This window comes from Brienomyrus brachyistius, chromosome 1 (assembly GCF_023856365.1).
Source record: "Brienomyrus brachyistius isolate T26 chromosome 1, BBRACH_0.4, whole genome shotgun sequence".
NCBI classification, from domain to species: Eukaryota; Metazoa; Chordata; class Actinopteri; order Osteoglossiformes; family Mormyridae; genus Brienomyrus; species Brienomyrus brachyistius.
In genome coordinates, this window is record NC_064533.1 from 34,816,432 (window position 1) to 34,836,749 (window position 20,318).

Below are 20,318 nucleotides of genomic sequence, written 5' to 3' on the forward strand. Positions count from 1 at the left end.
ACCTACGACTGGGGGCAGATTCATTAAGGGACAACTCATGAGTCAATGAATAAATTTACAGGACGCTCAGATAATTATGCATGGGGACTTAAATGGCAAAAATATGAGTGACATTCTGCTTATGCATTTACCCCAGATATGTCTGTTCAGGTAGCTGCTTCAGTATTTTCTGTTTTGTTAACAATATTTTAGGAGGGAAGGAATATAACTGCTATTAATACTGTAAAAAAAAAGCAAAAACATAAAAGCAAATCTTTACCTCAACAACGTTTGGAGTGGTGAGAAATAATTAAAAAACTATTAAAAATTAAACAAGTGCTCAGAGTGACCAGATCTGCAATGACCTCCATACAAAATTCACTCGAGTGCCCTTTTGTTTTGAGAAAATGGCTTTAATAAGAATTTGCTTGAGTAATGTCGCATTTTTAAATGATGAATAGTTTCATTTACAATAGCCTAGCGCTCATTTCTGATCATTTTATACAGAGGAGGGCTGCTATGTTGGCAATAATTTTTACAGCTGGGTTGCCTGATTTTAACTCTTCTTCTTATATTACCGTTCAACAGATATTATCTGCCTGGCATGAAATTAATGGCACTCATCCTGTGGGTCAGGCATTACTACATTTAAATTAATACTGAGGGATAATTAGTATTAAAATATTAATATCCAGTGCTGTAGCAAGTGTGGAACTAAATACTTCAAGATAGAGATTAGGATTTCAGTGTTTGTGCTTTGCGTTGTTAAATCTGATTACACTGGACAAAAAGGCGTGATTTAAAAACCGCTTCTTCACATTCAAAATCAATTAAAGTCAACAGCAGGAATCCCTGGAGCATGAATATGCCAAATGAGTAAACGAACAGCCATTTGATCCTTAAGTACTTTGTCCTACTGAACAATAAAATATTTCTGATGCCTCCCGTGCTGGTGTGAAGAGGAGAAAAGCTCGGGATTCCTCGGCCCGTTGCGCCACCTTCCCGCTGCGGAGTACCCCATGGACCGAGGGCCTTAACGGTTTCGGCGCGGAGCTCACGGGAGTGCGGTAATTAAGGGGAGTGCGGCCAGGCCGGTGTGAATGGAGTGCGTCTGCAGCTGGAGTGGTCCCCAGCACGTCGCATGTGTGCAGGATAAATCCCCCATTGTGAACACTGACAAATTGGGGCTAGGGGTGACGGAGGAAAGGGCCAGTGCTGCCAAATCAAAGCCCCCCCCGAGACCGGCAGGGACCCCTCCCCCGACACCCCCAAAAAGCTGCGCACATTGTCCTGCTTGGGGTGACCCCACAATGGCCTCCTGCCTACTCTGCCAGCCTCCGCTGCTCACCACTTCTGTCGCCTAATCCGTCTGACAGCTCTGGGCAAGCAAAAGATATTTGCTCAGGAAAAAGTGATTAAATTGTAACAGACTGGCCCCTGACTACCTCTACAAAGCTAAGTGACGGACAAGGGAAAGAAGACAAAGGGAACTAGCTCTTTAACCACATTTGGCCAGGAAATAGGAGGAGGGGAGGGGGGGATTTCAAGGAGAAAGGGATTTAGAGTTAGAATTCTGCATCCAGGAGAGCCGTCCTGATTTCTTTTTGAATCAAAATGTTTCAATTAAATGCAAAATTGTACCCCTGTATCAAACAGGTCCCACAGTGGTTGCAATTCGATGGCCCCTCTCAATTTGAAAGAGGGACCCCCCCCCCTTCACGTTTTATCAACCAATTATTGTCAGGTGCCCATCATTCACCGTAGCTTTGAAATCCTCCACATTAAACAGGCAGGTTGTTCCCTCAAAGCAGGTACAGGGAAGGCTATTCACTTCCTGTGTGTGATTGGGGTTTTCACGCTGTCTGTGATGCTGGAGAGGAGGGCGACGCCACACTGCAAAGCCAGAGAGATGCTCACTGCAGCAAATCAGAGAACAATATTCTCACTCAGGCATCTCTCTTCAGCTCCAGTGGTCCAACCCTCTATACCTCCTTGTCTCAGGTAATCACATTATTCAGGTGGTTAAAGACCTCAAGTTATGCAGATATTGATGAAGTCATTTAATTAAATAAGCCGGGCTAGGTGACATACAATCATCAAAACTTGCTTTAGAACCTTAACACAGCAGCAGGCCTACAGCAAAATTAGCAAAAAAGAAAAGATTTATTTTTAGTTGATGCAGAACACGTCTAGGGTCACACTCATAAAGCAGAAGGCCAAACAGTAAAACTTGTGCTGCATTATGCACCAAAACATCTGGAACCGGAAGCTGAAGTCAAGCAAAACCATCACAAATGAAATATAAAACAGGCCATTCGCCTGCAGGACGAGCAGCTTTGACTAACAAAAGCACAACACAAAGAAGCAACATGCAAAGCTTTGGAAGGTGTCTCTCACCAGTGCAGACTTTAAACATGCATCCCAGACACCTTGATCCACAAGTCGCCCTGCTGCCTTTGATGATAACCACAACACAGGATGCACCAAAGGCAGAGCATGTGCACAAAGGACTATGGGTAATTCCATATTGTTGTACTGCTAAACCGGTATACTGTTAACGCAAGACTTGGAGTGGGAGGGGGTTCTTATTTAAATGGCAAATTACAGACTTGATGTTGGTGGTGCTTCTGCATTAGACAGTGTTAAATACATTTTAACTACCTAGCAAGTGCCAATATTGTTCATGAATTTCGAAACACCTCATACTGCTAATCCATAGTTTTTTAAGCCATATGGGGGCAATAAAATACAGACGCTCCTCTACTTACGAATGAGATACGAACATTTCAAGTTATGAAAGGCAGTTCGGAATGTAAGCCAGTATTCAACATCATTTTAAGGGTATATGCAAATACAAAGAACTAGGATGCTGAGAGTACGCACGCTATGCTGCTGTGCGGTGGGAGTAGCGGCCAGAAGTGGCAGAAAAAAAATAAAATAATCGATGTTGCGGACAAGAAACAGGAGCCCAATGAACACAATTTGGAATGAAAAGTTCGTAAGTTGAAAGTTCGTAAGTAGAGGAGTGTCTGTATTGCCTGCTTACACAGGTGGTTAGTTCAGGTCCAGAAAGTAAAAATCCTGACTAAGATTTTATTTCAACCAGCCAGTTGAGTATAAAGAGAGTCATAGTACTCAACTGATTGGTTGAAACAAAACCTTCGTCTGGATTTTTACTATCTGAACTAACTATATTTGCCTAGTTACTTATATGGTTCAAACACTAATCTACTGCTCAAGGACCTGACCGCCACTGCAAGAACACCGAGACACTGAATTCAGTGTGGGTTCATAAATACAAGACTTAGGCTTGGGCAATATTAAAGCAATAGGGTATACTGTGGTATTTAGAAATTGTGGCTACAAAATTGGGGGGGGCGCACAAATTTTATCGTATGGACCCCCTACTCGGCAAGATTTCGAAATCCCGGAAAAAGCACGGTATTAAGCCTGGAAGGTTGACAGTATAAAGAAATGACATATCAGCCAAGCCTAACAGGACTCCTCTGCAACACATCCAATAATAAAACCTCCCCAGCCATGACCTCAGAGATTAGGGATGTTTCACAGTGTTCCTCAAACACTGATCAGCACAGCAGACAATCAATACACAGGCAGCTCTACCCTCAATGCCACTGACCTGGTAAGGTCATGAAGACCCAATGCCGACCTCCAAAATTCAAAAACAAGTCAATGTTTCACCATGCCTCACCGGCACTGCAGAAAAGTGTTGACATGATACGGGCCATGGTAACTGCGGTTTTTGTGCACCATCGGGGCCACACCAATGTCCTTTGATGAGCCACCCCGTGAAGTCGCATGAGAGTGTGGGGAAGCTGTCTAGAAAGTCTAGAAAATGTCCTTTAGCAGACAGCCATCTGTAAAAGATGCTTAAACACATCTGAGTATAATGAACACTGCTGGGGGTCTGCTTTTAAAGTGTGTTTAAAAGTCTATGCTGTCATGTAGGGCGCAGGAGGCTGAGCGCCGCACGTAGCACAGCTCTCAATTGCACACCTGGCGCTCCCATGCAGCCAACACAGGATGTAGAGCACAGGAGGCTGAGCACCGCACGTAGCACAGCTCTCAATTGCACACCTAACGCTCCCATGCAGCCAACACAGGATGTAGAGCGCAGGAGGCTCAGAGTGCTGCACATAGCACAACTCTCACCTGCACATCTGAAGTTCTGGGCCGTCAGGCCTTTCTCCACGGCCAGGCAGGTGAGGATGCCCAAGAAGCTGGTGGTGACTGACTGGCGCTTGCCCCGCTGGGTTTCTCGGTGGCGCCGCTGACCAGCGGGTTTGCTACGCATCAGCACAGGAGGACTGCTGGGCTGAGGGGTGTCAACGGCGGTGGAGGCACGCCGGGCCGCAGAGGCCGTTCGCAGGGCCTCCACCCAGTCCTGGGCGGTGCGCTCGTCGTCGGCCTGCAGTCGCAGCACATCACGATCGAACACGGCCTGGAAGCGGGCACGGCTCCCCTCAGAGTCGTCCCGCTGCACGGCCAGGCAGCTGGCCAGCGAGTAGCACAGCACGGGCTCCGACACAGAGCCCTGACCACCGGTGGGGAAGGCCTGGAGCTGCGTCTTACTCAGCACAAAGGTGAAGGTGCTCCAGTTGTTGAGGTCTGTGCGCTGGTGCAGCAGCCCCGCCTTGAGCACGTCGGCGCAGCGCTGAGTGAAGATGGGCAGGGCTGTTGGCCGCAGCGGAGGGCGGGGCGCCGAGGGGGTGACAGGGCCGGGTGCAGATGCAGGAAGAGGCTCCCCTTGCTGGCGAGAGGGCCGTGCGGCTAGCACGCGTTCCCACAGGCAGCGCCGCCAATCCAGCGCCTCCCACTGGCAGGGCGCACGCAGCTGCAGCCGGGTACTGTTGAAGAAGACGGCCTGGAGCACACAGCCATCCTGGGGCAGCGGGGCGCAGACGCTGTGGCAGTGCGACAGCGAGTAGGCCGTGCACAGCTGTCGGTTGCCGCTGCTGTCCAGGCCGTAGAGGCGCAGCTCGCAGGGCGTGAGCTCCACGTGGCAGGCACTCCAGCGGCCAGACGCACCCTCCCGCTGCTCCAGCTCGCCCTGCTTCACCGTGCTGGGGCTGCTCTGCTTGTCGCCTGCAGCAGACAAGGTACAGAGCAAATGTCAGCACCGGCATCCAGCCACTGGGGAGCACGAGACCAGACAGGGTACAAGCAGAGCCAAACGAAAACCAAATGAACGACAGAGCCATCCGGGGAAACCTGCAGTTATTACACTCTCCTAACCGTCTGTCTTCCTGCAAGTTTACAAGAACAGCATCAAATGCAGCACAAAGTAAACCTGTCAGGCATCACAGTACAGCAGGATACAGGAATACAGCCTGAGACAGACTCCACGCCGACCATCAGGTTAAAGAGCAGAGAACGCTGCCACCGCATGGCCCAGCCCCCCCCCAGGCGACACACACCGAAGCCTGACCATCTCCTCAGCGACAGGCAAAGCACCTCGAACAGCCGCCGGACAGAGCAAGGGTTGGGTGCGCGGGGCCAGGCCGGTCGCGGGTGATCCATCCTGGCAGGACAGGCGCGTAGGGCTCTGCTCTGTGGGCCGTGTGACCAATGACACCTCCCCCTACGGCAGTCCGCACTGACACCGGCATGCCGCACAAAGAGTGTGTTTGTGTCGCCGTGACGCCTGTGCTCACAGCCCGGCCTGACAAAGGACAACGAGCCGCCACTCATATCATCATACTGTACTAAACGACCAAAGAAATGGGCACAGATTTCACCAGGGAACACCCAGTTCACAAAACTATTAAAGTCCTTTGGAAAGTGACAAATGATTATATGCCAATTAATGTTACATTATGTATGGCATGAATTACTTGCATGTATTAATTGTTTTAAGAATGATTTGGCTTTGGATTAAAAGAAAATGTAAACATGTACAGCTGGGTATGTTTTGAGAGTAATTCTCTTGCTGAAGCCCTGCAGAAACTGGCTGCCATCAGGTTACAAACGAGGTCCCTCAATGAAGTTAACGTTGACACTGCACACTGAGGTCGGCATTGGGGCTTTATCTGTGTCCCATCCACAAATTCAAGCACACTAGAGTGTAACATTCAGGGTGTACCCCAGTCTTGTGCCCAGTGCTGCCTGGGACAGGCCTCCCAACAGCCCAGGATAAAGGATTTGGAGATGGGTAAATGGTTTGAAGGATACAGTGCAACAAACTGAAATACTTTCTGACAACAATTTTCAGGTAAATTCACCATAAAAGAAAACAGTGTCACAATCTGTGAGAAATAATACTTTTATGCTGCTCTTTCTCAGCAGCCGCACCACCTGCATATCAGACTAGATCATCCATCTGAAGCTAAGCAGGTTTTTGGGTCTGGCCAGTACATGGATGGGACACCAACTTGGAAAGCTGGGTTTCTGCTGGAAGAGGTGTTGGTGTGGCCAGCAGGTTAGCCCATCCTGTGGTCTGTGTGGATTCCAATGCCCCAGCGCAGTGACAGGGACACTGTGCTGCAAATATGGTACCGTCCTTCGGATAAGATGTAATACCGAGGTTCTGCCTCTCTGAGGACATAAAAGATCTCCGGGCATCCTTTGAAAGAGTAGGGGGCATACCCCGATGCCCTGGCTAAATTGCCCACGGGGGGCTAATCAAATCATGCATCCTATTCATCCCCTATATCTAACTGAATTCTCTCCTGCCCCTTCACCACCTTAGTTACTGTGTGGTGACTTTACTGGCAAACAATGGCACCCACTACATCATCCAGGTGGGTGCTACACAGTGGGGGTGGTTGAAGTGGCTCCCCATTCCTTCTGTTAAGCGCTTTAGGTGTCTTGAAAAGCTCTGCATAAATGTAACATTCATACTTCAACATTGAGGAACACATTTTTAAACATGCACATATGCATGAATATTTGCTTTGGCTAACTTACAAAAACCCTTAATAAAAGTGCACGTCCTGAAAAATGTCAATGGCCCCACATCACTCCCTGTATTAATTCATCAGAGTGGGACAAAGGAACAACACTCCAGTGCCAAATAGGTTCCCGCCACACACAGCAGCCGGACGTCACACTGTGTGGCCTGCAACCCCGAGTGGTGCTTCACTGTGCCGTGAAGAGGACGTCCAGGACACAAGCACGGGAGACCCTGATGCCTGACCTGGGACAGGATGCTAAAGGGGATGTCAAGTGGCCTGCAAGCCTCATCATGAGCCGCCCGTTTGGGTGCGAGCAGAGAGCGATGCCTGTTACAAGGCTGAAAGCTGGATCAGCCGCAGTTGGGCTGACTCAGGTGACAGAAAGGCATAACATGGGCGGCCCATCCTCAGGATAACAGTGGGGGCATTACAGGTCACCGTTGTTGTGCTGCGGGGTGGCGAGGCACTCTAACGTGACTTGATTAACCTGGTGTTAGCAGTGAAGTCACCAGGGACATCACAGATACACTATGCAAGCAATCTGTCACAGACAACTTCAGCACTTTACACACATCGCAACACGCCAAGCACAGCAGCTACCAAACAGCGGGCACGTTTTACAATGCTGCCTCACACTGCAGCCCCTACCCTCTACTACTCAACACAAGCAGGCCGACACTTTCACACAAGTCATTTATGAAGGTGTGACTGATTAGACGCTATTTATTCTACAGAGATATGCTTCTGTTTACAAAGCTGGATGTGAGGGTGAAAAAAAAAACAAGTCACAAATGATCAGTGTTAGTCTAGAAAATAGAAAAACATGCATGTCACTTTCAATCCATGTTTTTGCATTAAAACTCCGTATTTAGGCTTAATGAATATGTAGACATACAGGCCCCAGAGAGTGGAGTTCCACAGAGGTTTTGCTGCTATTAAAGAGCTGTTGAATTCAATTACATCAGCAATTTGGAAACGCCGTGGAGTAACAACCGTGGAGTAAGACTCCCTGGTCCGAATACAGAACGGACCCTACAACTGAAATCTAGCTTACCACTGCAATATCAACCACGAGGATACTAACCTGAGATATAATGCAAATTGTATCAACTGGCCCAGTGTCTACTGTATAATTTGAGTGTATGCATGCATAGCCTCACTGTCAAAGCCTTCAAAGTCCCATATAGGAATCTTCCGCGGCTCTCAGACAAAGCTTGTCAATTGACTCCACCGGCTACTATTTCTTGCCGTCTCAGATACTGCTCACTGGGGTCACCCTACTAGGCATCAGTGCGACAGAATCAGCCGAGATGTTCATGTTGGTTTTGCTCAGCAGACAGGCGTTGTTTAGGTCAGCCAACGAGCACCTTACCCAGGCATAGTGATCAGCACCTGTTACCAGATAAGGATAACACTGTATCTGGGGGGGGGGGAGCTCCTTAATCCAACAATCCATCAGCATTAGGATAGGAACTGGACCATAGCTCTTTAAAAACTGTCCTCTGGGACACAACCGCCCATGTGTCTCGTGATGTAACGAGTGGTGCAGCCCAGCGGAGGGTGAGCATTAGCTGTCAAGTTCCACGATGTGGCAAAGTCACAATGACTCTAGCTGCTAACCTTCAGCAAATCTGCACCTTTTAGAAGACAAATTGTTGAGATCTTAAGCAGTCTGGGGCAGAGACAGATCAGCCCCACCATCAGGCTCTCTCTCATTCATCACTGCGGAGGCACATCTGCATATTCTAAGGCAAACCATCCTTGCCTATGCTCAAAATGACCTTAAAAGGAAGTGAAAGAACATGCAAAGGACGGTGTAAATACTAAGGTGGCGACTTATTCAGTTATTCCTGTGAATGGCATTTCTCCCTTACCAAATTAAAGCTAATTGATAATGCCATGAAAAGATATGCTAATCCTTATAACATCAATAAGTGTTAGTAATTCAAGCATCTCATCAGGTCGGTTTTGTCTCACAACCGCAATTATTATTGCGCACGTCCTCGCTGGGCGCAGCTCTGCAAACAAACAGGAGGACAAAAACAGAAGCCCTGCCATCACCATGCGGCCGCCACGCAGATCTGTGTCCGGAACAAGCAAACACGTGGCCGGACACGCCCCCGTCCCTCAACAAAGAAGGGGTCAGCACTGATTGTCGCAGAAGAAAACGGAAACCCATTCAGCGCATTCGAGCGGCCGCCGGCCCTGAAGTGGATGCGCGCGTCTTCTCTCCATTGGGCCTACAAACACAAGGTCCTGTTTCATTAACCCCAACCGAGAAAGCTCAGAGCCTGGGCCAAGGGTAGGGGGGCTGGAGAGGCACACCTGGGAGGCAGCGTGGGAGGCACACTCCTGTAATCTGCATGCCTTTCCATGCACACACAAGTTCATATATTCCTGTCATTGTGGGGATTCACCATTCATTTCTATGAAAATTGCCCGTAGGTGTGACTGATGCATCAGTGTGCTCCTCCATGGGCTGGCACCCTATCCTGGATTGTTCCCTGCCTTACACCCGTAGCCTCCTGGATAGTCTCCAGATCCCCCCCAACCCTGAATAGGACAAGCAGTTTTAAAAAAATGGACGGATAAATCAGCACATCCTTCCTCAATTTCCACCAATCCAGGACAGGGTGACAGTGACAGGACATTCTGGACAGAACGCCAGTCCGTTAGGCAGGCAGATACACACAAAAATAATACACTGCTAACTTCTGGTGGGCAATAGAACAACATTTTTATCATAATCAGTTGCAACTATATCCATGATACGCATTTCAGAGGTAAGACAAGAATCACGTTACTACAATACGGTTACTTTTAAAAGCAACGTACAAGTGACGCAAATAGCACATTACAAACATAACCCCGTCCAGCTACAACAATACTACAACAAAACAGGCTGATGTGAAGCAAAACAATTCAGCACGCACAGAGGGCTCAGTGCCTGTGATCAGAAGGTTGTAGGTTCAAGCCAAGTCATGTCTGCAGGTCCTTGACCAAGGCCCTTAACCTCCAGCTCCCTGGGCGCTGCCCTTTGTGGCCAGCATGCTCTCACCAGCAGAGAGTGAGCTCAGGGAAGGCATAAAGAGAATTTCCCCTATGGGGAAAATAAAGTATCATCTATTAATTATTATTATTATTATTATTGTTATTGTTATTATTATTATAACATCACAGTGTTATCTGTACATCACACTTCTTTGTCAATTATTGGTCTCAGTGGATTTCCAATAACTTTTGTTATTATAATGCCACAAGCAGTGTTTCTTGTAAGGATAGAATTGCTGGCTATATGGTGGCTTATACCCAGTAGCTTAGCATGGTCTCTCAGGTAGCTTAGCATGACCTATGACAGGAAAATTAGGATGGTTTATACTCAGTAGCTTAGCATGGTCTCTCAGGTAGCTTAGCATGACCTATGACAGGAAAATTAGGATGGTTTATACTCAGTAGCGTAGCATGGTCTCTCAGGTAGCTTAGCATGACCTATGACAGGAAAATTAGGATGGTTTATACCCAGTAGCTTAGCATGGTCTGTGACAGGTAGCTCAGCATGACCTATGATGGGAAAATTATGGTGACTTATACCCAGTAGCTTAGCATGGTCAGTGTAAAGTAGCTTAAAATGACCAATGACAGGGAAATTAGGATGACTTATACCCAGCAGCTTAGCGTGGTTATAGGTAAATTGCAGCAGCTCATATTAAATAGCTTAGCATGGTCTATCTCAGGTAGCTTAGCATTACCTATGACAGATAGGTTAGGGTGGCTTATAACCAATAGCTTAGTATGATCTGTGTCAAGTAGCTTAGCATTACCTATGACAGGTAAATTAGAACAGTTTATACCCAGTAGCTTAGTGTGGTCTGTGTGAGCAAAGTCTGTCAGCAAAGATGGGTGTTATATGCTGCTATTTTTCTCACCTTCCCTCTTGTTGTTAAGGGCCAGCATATTCTTCAGCATGTTCTTGTCAACAGTCAGCATCCCATTGTCCACATATGACTTATAGTTGGCATCGGAACGGGAGCGATTATGGCCGGGTTTGAAGGAACTGGTGCTGTTGTTGTCATCCTTGGCATGGGCAGCCAGGTCGTTAGTGGACCGTGCCCGGCTGCGCTTGCCCTGACGAAGCCCGAAGATGCTGAAGGAAGGCGCCTGGTCAGCCCAGGCCAGACTGTGTGGGGACACCTCCAGGTGCTCTGCAGCTAGCAGGCCCCACAAGGCCCCAGAGCCAAGCTGTCCTATGGCCGACACCTCCTGCAGCTTGGGCTGCCGGCCACCATGCGTTGACGCCCCCTCAAGGCAGTGTAGAAATTCCTCCGTCGCCTCCAACGCAGGGCTGATGTCCTCCACTTCCAAACCTTCCATCATTTCCAAATCCAAGGATGTCGATTGACAGGCAACAGTGAGGAAACAGTCAATGTTCCTTTACTGTGAGGGTCGACAGGAAAGGATCCAAAAGCTACCAGGCCGTAGAGGCTGAGCATCTGCTGTCTGTGGCCAGGAGCAAAACGGGCATGCCTGGTGCTACTCAGGGAATGGGAATCCACTTCATGGCAAGCAGCCCTTTGCGGACTTTGCCAGTATATTAATGAAGAGAGTCCCGATGAGTCGGTAGTGATGGTCAATGGGGAATTCCCAGAAAGTGGCAAGGGCCTTCACATGGTATGGGCCTCCACGGTCATGCTGAGGTCACTTACTGTCTCACAGAGGCTCGTGAATAAAAATGCATCCCGCCTTGGAATCCGATGAACTGTGCAAACCAATCTGGGTTTAATAATAAGACAGCACTCCAACTGATGGCTTGCTGATGTCATCACAGGCACATTTTCTCTCAACCTGCATAACAAAATATATTCAATTAACACTTCAGAATATATTTGAAATAAGGGAAATTTTCAGCAGATCTGACTCGTTTCCAGGAAAGTGAAACAACCCAAAAGCAATACCATATGCTATGACTATAATCTATCATAATACAATTGCCCAGTATACATTTTCCAAACAAAATGTGCTACATAAATAATGCTGGCAAAAAATATTCTTACTGGAACATAATAGCCATACATATTCATGCACCCGATCCAACACACCACAACTGATTCTATCATCAAGCTAACAAAACTCCAGGAACAAGGAGTCACCTCCACAAGAAAAACTCCACACAAGCCCAAAAGAACAGGGCATTGGCCAGCTGACTGCATCTGGTTCACCACACCTTTTGCCTCTCCCTTCTCAGTAACAGGCCATTGATTCTCCTTCATGTCCTCTTGCTTAGGGGTTTTCACTTTCTTAAAGACATGAATTATTAACAGCCAATTACATCACTGCCAGCCAATCCCAGAGCTGCCAACTGTCAGCATTTCAGGGAAGGCAGAAATTCTCAGTGCTGATATGAACCCAGAACAGAAGAATCTATCATGACGTGTACCCCTGGAGAGAAGCAGGGTGTGACTCCAGACTGCCAGACACAGCATCATTAATATCCCTGCAAGGGCTGCAGAAAGACTATGTGCTTGCACCAGAGTGCAAATTGACAGTGCTTCTTAAATTAACAATGACACACAGTAATTTCTATTTGTGATGCAAATAGTGAGAATAAGACCATATTACTGATTACACAAAGTTTCAGTGTCACTTTAGTGTGGACATTACAAATCGAACTCTGTAAAAATACAAAAAAATGAAACGGTAAAAGCGGTTGTGGAAATGCCTAAATATAAATTGTGAGCCAAATCTGTATATGTGAAGAGTGTAAATCCTGACCAAATCAGACTAAATGTCCTCCATCAAACAACCACACACAGTCAGCCCACTGGCAGAGAACCTTCTTCAGCCCATTCTATTTTATGCATATGGCTTGCAAAACAAAACCCTCAAAGGACAGCCACTGTCTTCATGAGCAATTCTACCAGAAATGATACAGGCTCTATGACACAGATAGAGCCTTTAATCTGCCGAACTGCAACCTGGCATGTGAGAGTGCACTCATGTTGTGGTATACGCATTCTCCCTTCCCAGACATGTTCAGCTTCTCAATGCTAATATTTGACCTAGCTGACACCTGAACAAAATACATTACCAATATGCCATAAATATATCACATCCTATGTGAACCTTTAAAATAAGATTACCTCATCGTTTAATTGTTAGGCAGTTAGACAATTTTTTTGTGAGGATGTCAAAACAGATTCATATTTTTATACAATACTAAACCTCAGATGACAATTAAGTAAGGAAAGTTCATTTATTGCTGTTAGCTGATAAATAAAATCGTGGTCACCATTTAAATAAACGAAACAAACATATTTACTTATGCGACAGATTTCCTTGGATCATTTAGAAGCTTTTACATCTGACTTATATTTATATATAAAAACGTGCATTAAACAATAAGTCTTATTACATAAATTCAATAATTCATAACGAATAAGACATTCATAATTAACAATGAATTGTCAATATCATTAGTAACCCTAACTGCAACCGAATCCTAAATGTCTTTGGGAACTAAATGTCAGCTTTTGCGTTTGAAGCACAATGACCTTTTTATTGTAAAATTTATTTAAGTTATTCGGAATTATTACACTTGCCTACTCCAAGACTAATCTCACTAGCGGCATCCTAAATGTCATGTCTAGCTAGCCCGCTAACTAGCTACACTACAGCATACCATTAAACCGCTGAGGAAATCTAGCTAGCTAACCGCGTTTAGGTAAAAAATTAACGAAGTACATATTACACAGTCAACATATTAACGAATTTTCAAAGATACAATACAATGGACCTAGCTACGAATAAACAGTGGAAATAAAGGTCAGTGTGTTTTGAATCAGGGGTCGCTAGCTATTTAGCTGGACAGATAGCATTCCGGCGTCGTCTTAGCTGGAAGGCAGGCTAAACTAACGGTACCCATCACCATTAGCAATCTGTTTAAGAGACATTGCTAACAAAATTCAGAAATATTATTAGTGCTGTCTAATATGCAATTCTATGCTTTTTCAGGTTAAATTAATCGCTTTCAATTTTTAAATAACATAGTTTATAACCTAAACCGTGACTCACCTGATTGTGTTTACAATCAGTCCGTTTCAGTTCCGTCGGCAAAAATGTTCACCAGTTGAAATATTGGCCGCTGCAGGAAGGTTCCGCCGCTGGCCGCGTTACCTTGCGGTCAGAAATACTACTCGTTGCAAATCCGGGTCAGTCTGTTATTTAATGATAAGAAAAAATACCTGGTGTATTTCTTGATGTTTTTTTCATAGATATGATTAATTTACATAAAATCAAAATAATTGGCAAATCTAAAATGATCTTTTTATGGGTTCAATTATGTTTTGACGGGTTCTTTTTTTTTTTTTAACTTGTTTCACTTTGTTCAAGAAGTGATGTGTGTCTCTCTCTCTATATATATCTATATATATATATATATATATATATATATATATATATATATATATATATATATTCACACACACACACATATATATCTATTTATAGATATATATATATATATATATAGATAGATATATATGTGTGTGTGTGTGTGTGTGTGTGTGTGTGTGTGTGAGAGAGAGAGAGAGAGAGAGAGAGAGAGAGAGAGAGTGTGAGTGAATGAGTGTGTGAGTGAGTAAAGAAATGCAGCTAGACAAAAAAAAGCTAGTTCGGGGAGAACTTATTTAGCAACTTTGAGCTATTGGATAAGTTCTCCCCAAACGAGCTTGATGGCCCGAATGGCCTCCTCTTGTTTGTAAATTTCTTATGTTATTAAAGCTGTGTAAAAGTATATATATAACCACATATCAAAAAGCTGATATTAATTTCTTAAATTAAAAAACTCCATAAACAATCAAGTACACATTACCATCTGGATCCTTTATTCGTAAGCTGTTATGGAGGATGGTGGATGGATGGATGGATGGATGGATATAAACACCGCATTCTCCCTACAGGCGCACTGTTGCACTTTGACACCATGAATGATTGTCGAGAGTTCCTAGATTTTGTCCTTTCACTTTAAAGGTTGTGAAACAAATGAAGGACACGCAAGGTGTTGCACTGTGACAAAAACATGAGTGCGTTCACTTATTTGCGGCCTGAGAGTGCAGTACGGCACAGGCAAAAGGGCAGAGGGTGCTCCTACTTACTGTGTCATTAAACCTCTTTGGACAGTGAAATGAATATCAATAAGGTGGGAGCAGGTGCGAATATGGAGGCCACTCCATATACTCTTCATTCTAATAGAAAGACCAAGGGTGAAATCACCTCACTTATCCCCTTTTCTCACCTCAACAGCACCGCTCCCATACCAGTTAATTGCTGAAATATTTTCTACATCAATACACTTTACTCATAATCATTGACCCACAATCCAGATTATTGTAGGCATATATGATAGCATACACAATATACAACCACTCGTTCCATATCCATGTAAAATAAACAAAATAGCTTTATATTTGTTTCCACTTTTGTGGTTCCACTTTTATAGTTATTTGCATGCATGGAAAAAATCCTGCTATGGACAAAACTAATAAATACTGTGTTAAAACCGTAAGTGGTTTGAAATAAATTTGACTCAAATGGGAGAGAGTCACTGAGGAGGAGGGGGGGGGGGTGCAGGGTTTAAAATAGAGGGAAGGCAGTTTCTGTTAATGGGCCTAGCTAGCAAGCCCAGACCCTGGCCGGTCCATTGTCTCAACCAAACAGAAAGAGAAACATTATTCAAGTCTTCTTTCAAGCCAAACAGAGAAACACAATAATTATGGTGGGCTCCCTGGTCAACCTGTGCCCCTCCCTAGCCCTTACACACCACTCTTTGCTTTCATTGTCTTTGTCTGCTGTAAAAAAGCCTTCTTTAATGAAGAAGGAGAGAACCCAGGCTAATGGGTTCAAATAAGTTCCTTTCTGGCACAATGTTGTTGGATAATGGCGGTATGAGTCGCAGCTGTAGACTCGTGTATGCCATATTGTGCATGACCTAGATAGAACTGCATGTGAACTCAAATAATAATCTGCATGAGAAATTCTACTTTTTGTTCAGAGAGTCAATTAAGGGCATCAGTGGCTCCAATGGCCATTGAATGGACCAGTTGAGAAAGGAAAAGATCTCAGAGGTGAGCCTTCCAAAACACCCACAATATTAAAATACAAGGCAGTAGCATTTTGATTAATGTCAAAGGAAGCACTTTGGCATTATTTTTACTCAATGTCATTGTCTTGTAACTCAGCAATCAGTCACCTCTCATTAACCATTTCTTATATGATGCCATGGAAGACCTACAAATGTTTACTTTATTTAATCTGAACAGTTTCATAAGAGAAAGGGTAAGATAAAGTTTTTGGGTGACAAAGAGGGCTGATTTGATGGTTGACCTGCCAATGATTAAATGGCAATATTCTGCTATATAGTTTTTGGAGATATAAGGCTGAAACATTTCTGCACTTTATCAGCTTGGAAATTCCTTGCAGTGTCAGTTCAAGTAAAATTGCCTGTATATTGAATACAAATATTTTTTAATTTTATATTTTTTTATTTAAAATTCAGAAATGCAAAATTTAGCATGGGCACTCAGTAGGTGTTCGTATTGCCTCCTGACCCCAAAGCTGGGGGATCCTATACCTGCCACACTCAAGGTGTGAGGACTTCTCATGCTTCCGAACCATCAATACATTTTCCATAGTATGTGAGTTTGTTTATATATCTCTTCTGGTTCATAAGTGATTGTGTGACTCTCTGCCTATCTCACCCTCCTGTCTCCTCCCTAGTGAGACCCTAACAAGCCACACCAGTTAATTGTTTGTCTTACCTCTCGTTCCTGCCCTTGTGATAATCACCCCAGGTGCCTCTCATTTGCTCCCTCATCAGTCTTATATAAAAGTGCTTCCCAGTCCTGTGTTCCCCAGTCCTATCATTGATGCTGTATCATCTTGTTGCCTGTTGCCCAGTCTTCCTGATTTGATCCCTCGTGATCCAGTTTATTTCTAGTTTTTGTTTATTTAGTTCAATAAAACTCCTTTTGTTTTCCCACCATGTCTGTCACCCAAATCTTTTGCCCTAGTAGTCATCACAGAATGGAGGTGTAAGTACAATTGAAAACTACTTAATAAATATGTATCATTAGTTAGATTAAATACATAGGTAGACAATAAATTCTAATTAAATTTGCATGTTTGATGTGGTTTACCATAAACTCTATGAATATATAACAGTATTCAATAATACCAATATGATATGTGCCATTCAATTCTATATACATATTTTAGAATCTCATCAATAAAACAATATAATGACTTATGATAAAATGGGTGCATTGCTCATATGGAAGGTTTGGCTACCTAGTTTTCCATGAATACATGTAGTATTTGTATCATGGCACCTTTTTAGAGATGAATAATTGGAATGCTAAGAACATAACTTTGGTTTTACAGTGTATATATAAAAATGTTTTTCTGTTTCTTGAATTCAGGCAAATACATGTGAACATTAAATATTTCTTTCCAATAAAGTAGATACGTTTTGCTTTCTAAAATTCTACAGTGCTGGAAAAATCATAAGTTTAGAAGTTTAAAGTCCATACCCAAAGCTTTTATTTACTTCTCATTAAACCTCTTTGGTTAAGGACATAAACTCAAAGGTCTTACAGAAGTGACCCTCCAGGCCGAACCGCATCCTGTCAATTTTGACCAGGTGTCCAGTTTGCAGGTCTAATGTACAGCCCCCTATTTTATATAAACCACAGTTGTAGTTGTGGCCAGTTGGCTTGCAGGACACTCCTTGGAAGCGCTACTCCACTTAATATAAACTGTTCCAATATATTGATAGAAAGTAAAAAAAAAAAAAAAAAATATTAATGACCCAAATGAGCATCCATTTGATATTTTCTTATGTTGTGCACACTGCATCATTTTCATTATAACAAATGTCTATATCTGACATGCCAGAGCATTAAGAACAGGTTATTCCTCATATTTTCTTCTCTTCTCTGTTTTGTTGACCCCAATCTCTCTTTCCATCTTTCCATCTCTCTCCTTGGTTTTTGATTATGTCCTCCTACACTGATGACTAAATTATGATTGTGTTTAAGCATGGCCGTGCTTTCATCTGCCCGGTGTTTCTCTGTTCCCTCCTCTCTGGCACAAAGGGGCCGCTACCTCTGTTAGTCTGCTTTTGATGAGGAGAGTGATTGTTGTGTCGCCATGGAAACCCCAGCACAGGCTTGTTTTGTTGTCTGCTGAAGCAAGTTTTTTGCTAGCAGTGAAAAAGTTGAGCTGAGGCATAAAAGCAAAGCCATTGAATTCCAGCATTTTGACTGCAAATGCCATAAAAACTATATATTCCTCATTGCTGCAGATAAGTATCAATCTATTGCTGTTCATCCATAATTATTAAATAACAAATTAAATAAAATATTTCTGACTGGTGTGTGAGTGTGCCCTGCGATGGGCTGGCCCCCCATGCTGGGTTGTTCCCTGCCTCGTGCCCATTGCTTTTGGGATAGGCTCCAGACCCCCCGCGACCCAGTAGGATAAGCGGTTTGGAAAATGGATGGATGGATAAAATATTTTTCATCTATCCATCCAGCCAACTGCTTTTCAATGGCTTATTATGTAGTATATAATTATGTTGTTAGTACTACAATTTCAAGTTATCATCAATCTTACCTTATTATTTCCTGATTAAATTACTTTTGATTTAACACTACTTGTCTTCACTGACATCTTCTGTGACACTTTCGATTGTAACAAATTTTAAACAAAATCCATAGCAAAGTATGCTGGCTGTAGAACATTTTTAGAGCCATACAAATCAAAAATAGTAAATCATTAATAGCCACTGCATATCACTAAGTTGGAAGTGAAATTAACATGAAAAAAACAGTTTTGGATAGAAATTGTTTATTGGGCAAAAATAAGCTAATGATACATGATATAACTATATCAAAATGAGGAATCTGCACATAAAGGAACTGCTCTACAGGTGGAAAATACTCCATGATAAATTTTAATTTGATCTGGAGGGATAAGAAAGTCATCAAGCCAGCTTTGCTATTGTATGGATCTTTCTCCATCAGCTTAGGTTGGGGAAGTGGCCACACAAGTCATCACAATACTCCACTTACCAGCGTCGCACCAGCACAGTCCTGGAGACTCACTGAAACATGGCAAGAGGGCAGCTAATAAACACATAGATAGATAGACACAAACAAACAGGGCGGCCATGAATAAACTCTCAATGGTTCAGTCTTGGATTAAAATAGTAAGCATTGCACCCATTCATTGCTAATGATCTTGGCTTTCAACAGCACAGTAATCTTTGTGGAACTCAGACTGGCAAATGAGACTCCGTTCTTCCAGGCAAAATCCAATTACAGGAGGACAATAGGGGCAGCCTAAAAGCTTTGATACCCATTGGAACCCTTTTCCACCATCAGTTGCCTGAGGGTCCGCGCTCCCCCCCATGTCTCCACTTCCGCTGAAATTAAACAGTATGACTCCACCTGATCCAAAAGGCTAATCAGCTGAAGTGCAAGGAAACCTACAAATATGTAGTGATGTGGACATAATCAAGTATAGTTGTATACTTTGTGGGGGCATAATACTATAAATAATTTCTGCTTATGTGAAAATACAATTTGCCAGTAATATCAAAATTACAGTCATCAACCAAATTCTACTGTTGAAAATGGTATCATACAGAGATAATTATTGATGAAATTACTATCAAGTGATCTTTAATGATGAAATGTTGCTATTTGCTTCATCAGAGTGTCGAAAAATGTTTCAGCGTGGTTTTTGGAATTAAGGTGGGAAACATTACATGTAGATCCCCCTTTCAGCCACAACCTCATACTAAGAACGATTATTTGCGAATGATGTAAGAAGTGTATTTAAAATACTGATAAACATGCTAGCACAGGATAGAAAATGGAAAAAAATACAGAATACTTCTCATTTTCGTATGGTACTTTTATACCACCTTGTGGTGAGAAAGGTCAACTACAGTAAAGAAAAAGAAAAAAAACATTAGGAAGCTAATAATTATCTGGAATAACTGTCCTGTTCTTCCTCATCCATCAAGTTATAACAGAAGGTGTATGATACATGTATGATATGTTCCATGATACATGTTACTCAATCTGAATAGCATAATTAAGGTTTCTTATAATTGTCAAACCATTACTATTTAAACCGCACTGAGACTAGAATTGTCACGATTACTTGATTAAACTTGATTACTCGATTATTTAAAAGCATCTATTAATAATTTTCTTCACAAATACTCGGCAACGTTTGGTTCATAAGCACAAACAACAGTCAGGACCCATCCCCCCACCTGAAGGCGAAGGGAGGCTACCCTCTCTTCTACCGCGGTAAATCCCAATGTACAGGCACCCAGCCAGGGGGCAATAAGTATGCCCA

The 20,318-nt window shown here is 43.6% G+C and overlaps 1 protein-coding gene across 2 annotated transcripts in view; it reads right to left on the minus strand.

Annotated features, from left to right (window-relative positions):
- The window catches only part of plekhm3 (pleckstrin homology domain containing, family M, member 3), a 36,061-nt gene extending 22,042 nt beyond the window's left edge, over window positions 1-14,019 (minus strand). Inside the window, exons 1-3 of one of the 2 annotated variants that reach the window (XM_049019439.1) lie at window positions 13,962-14,019; window positions 10,820-11,735; window positions 4,153-5,085 (exon numbers count right to left, since the gene is read on the minus strand). In XM_049019439.1, coding sequence (XP_048875396.1) covers window positions 4,153-5,085; window positions 10,820-11,267 — 1,381 coding nt within the window. In that variant the 5' untranslated portion in view covers window positions 11,268-11,735; window positions 13,962-14,019. Of the gene's footprint in view, window positions 1-4,152; window positions 5,086-10,819; window positions 11,736-12,114; window positions 13,082-13,961 lie in introns of those variants that run through there. The other variant, XM_049019428.1, reaches the window with a different exon arrangement.
- Window positions 14,020-20,318: the final 6,299 nt, after the last annotated feature.